Source organism: Choristoneura fumiferana, chromosome 30 (assembly GCF_025370935.1).
Source record: "Choristoneura fumiferana chromosome 30, NRCan_CFum_1, whole genome shotgun sequence".
NCBI lineage: Eukaryota > Metazoa > Arthropoda > Insecta > Lepidoptera > Tortricidae > Choristoneura > Choristoneura fumiferana.
This window is the reverse complement of record NC_133501.1, coordinates 1773834-1774871: the sequence shown is the minus strand read 5'-3', so window position 1 is coordinate 1774871 and position 1038 is coordinate 1773834. Positions and strand designations below refer to the sequence as shown.

Sequence of the window (1038 nt, the reverse complement as noted above, 5' to 3'; positions counted from 1 at the left end):
TCCAACACACTAGTACAATTTAAAAAAAATATATATCAAAGTTTAAAAAAACATAAATAAAAACTAAATTTAAAATTTAAAAAAACCCCCGACTTAAAAACGCCAGCCAAAAATAAAATAAAAACGCCCGAAAAAACGCTGCTTGAAAGACAATTAAAAAGTAAAAAATAATTATGCGCTACCTAGCTGTGCCGCGACTTCATCTGCGAAGAATTCGTTTATCCTCTATCCGCGGGGACTATGCTGATTTCCCGCAAAATTAGCCTAAGTTAATTTAGTATAAAGTATCTAGTAATATTTTTTATCGAGCGTTGTCGGTGGTCGGGGGACCGCTAAGGTTAATACTTTATAAAATAACTACAACATATTTAGTTTCATGTTACCTTAGCGGTCCCCCGACACCGACGACGCTTAGATAAAAAAATATTATTAGATACTTTATACTAAATTAACTTAGGCTAATTTTGCGGAAAATCAGCATAGTCCCCGCGGATAGAGATAAACGAATTCTCCGCAGATGAAGTCGCGGCAACAGCTAGTAGCGCATAATTATTTTTTACTTTTTAATTGTCTTTTCAAGCAGCGTTTTTTTTCGGGCGTTTTTATTTTTATTTTTGCTGGCGTTTTTAATGTTTACATTTAGTTAAATATCTATCCAAACCACGTATAGTGTAGTTACTTTTCCATAATCATCAACATCATAGACGTGTCGTAAAAATTTAGGCATCCCGGAAGGAATTGAGTTCATAAGGCGCTACTCTACTCACCTGATATATAATAGTTAGTCTAGTCTACGGTTACCTAATGATTCGCCGACTTTTTTAGGCAGATTATTGATTGGCAGACAACGTTTCGCTGAGTAACGGTACGCCGGTGAATTTGTACGCAGATGTATTGTTTCGCAGACTAACGTTTCCTAACTCAACCTTTAGCAGACTATTTACTTGGCATATGAGTCAGTAAGCCGAACAACTATTCGCAGAAATTCGTTTAGCTTATTAATCACTACACATTTTGCACGTTTGTTCGAACAACCTT

At 35.5% G+C, this 1038-nt stretch overlaps 2 protein-coding genes across 3 annotated transcripts in view; both read right to left on the bottom strand.

Annotated features, from left to right (window-relative positions):
* The window catches only part of LOC141444473 (cyclin G-like), a 45753-nt gene that overhangs the window by 16444 nt on the left and 28271 nt on the right, over positions 1-1038 (bottom strand). The gene's annotated exons all lie outside the window — the stretch shown is intronic.
* LOC141444409 (cyclin G-like) overlaps positions 720-1038 on the bottom strand; it is a 2314-nt gene continuing 1995 nt past the window's right edge. Inside the window, exon 4 of the mRNA XM_074109960.1 lies at positions 720-767. Within this exon, the coding sequence (XP_073966061.1) occupies positions 720-767 (48 nt within the window). The remainder of the gene's footprint in view (positions 768-1038) is intronic.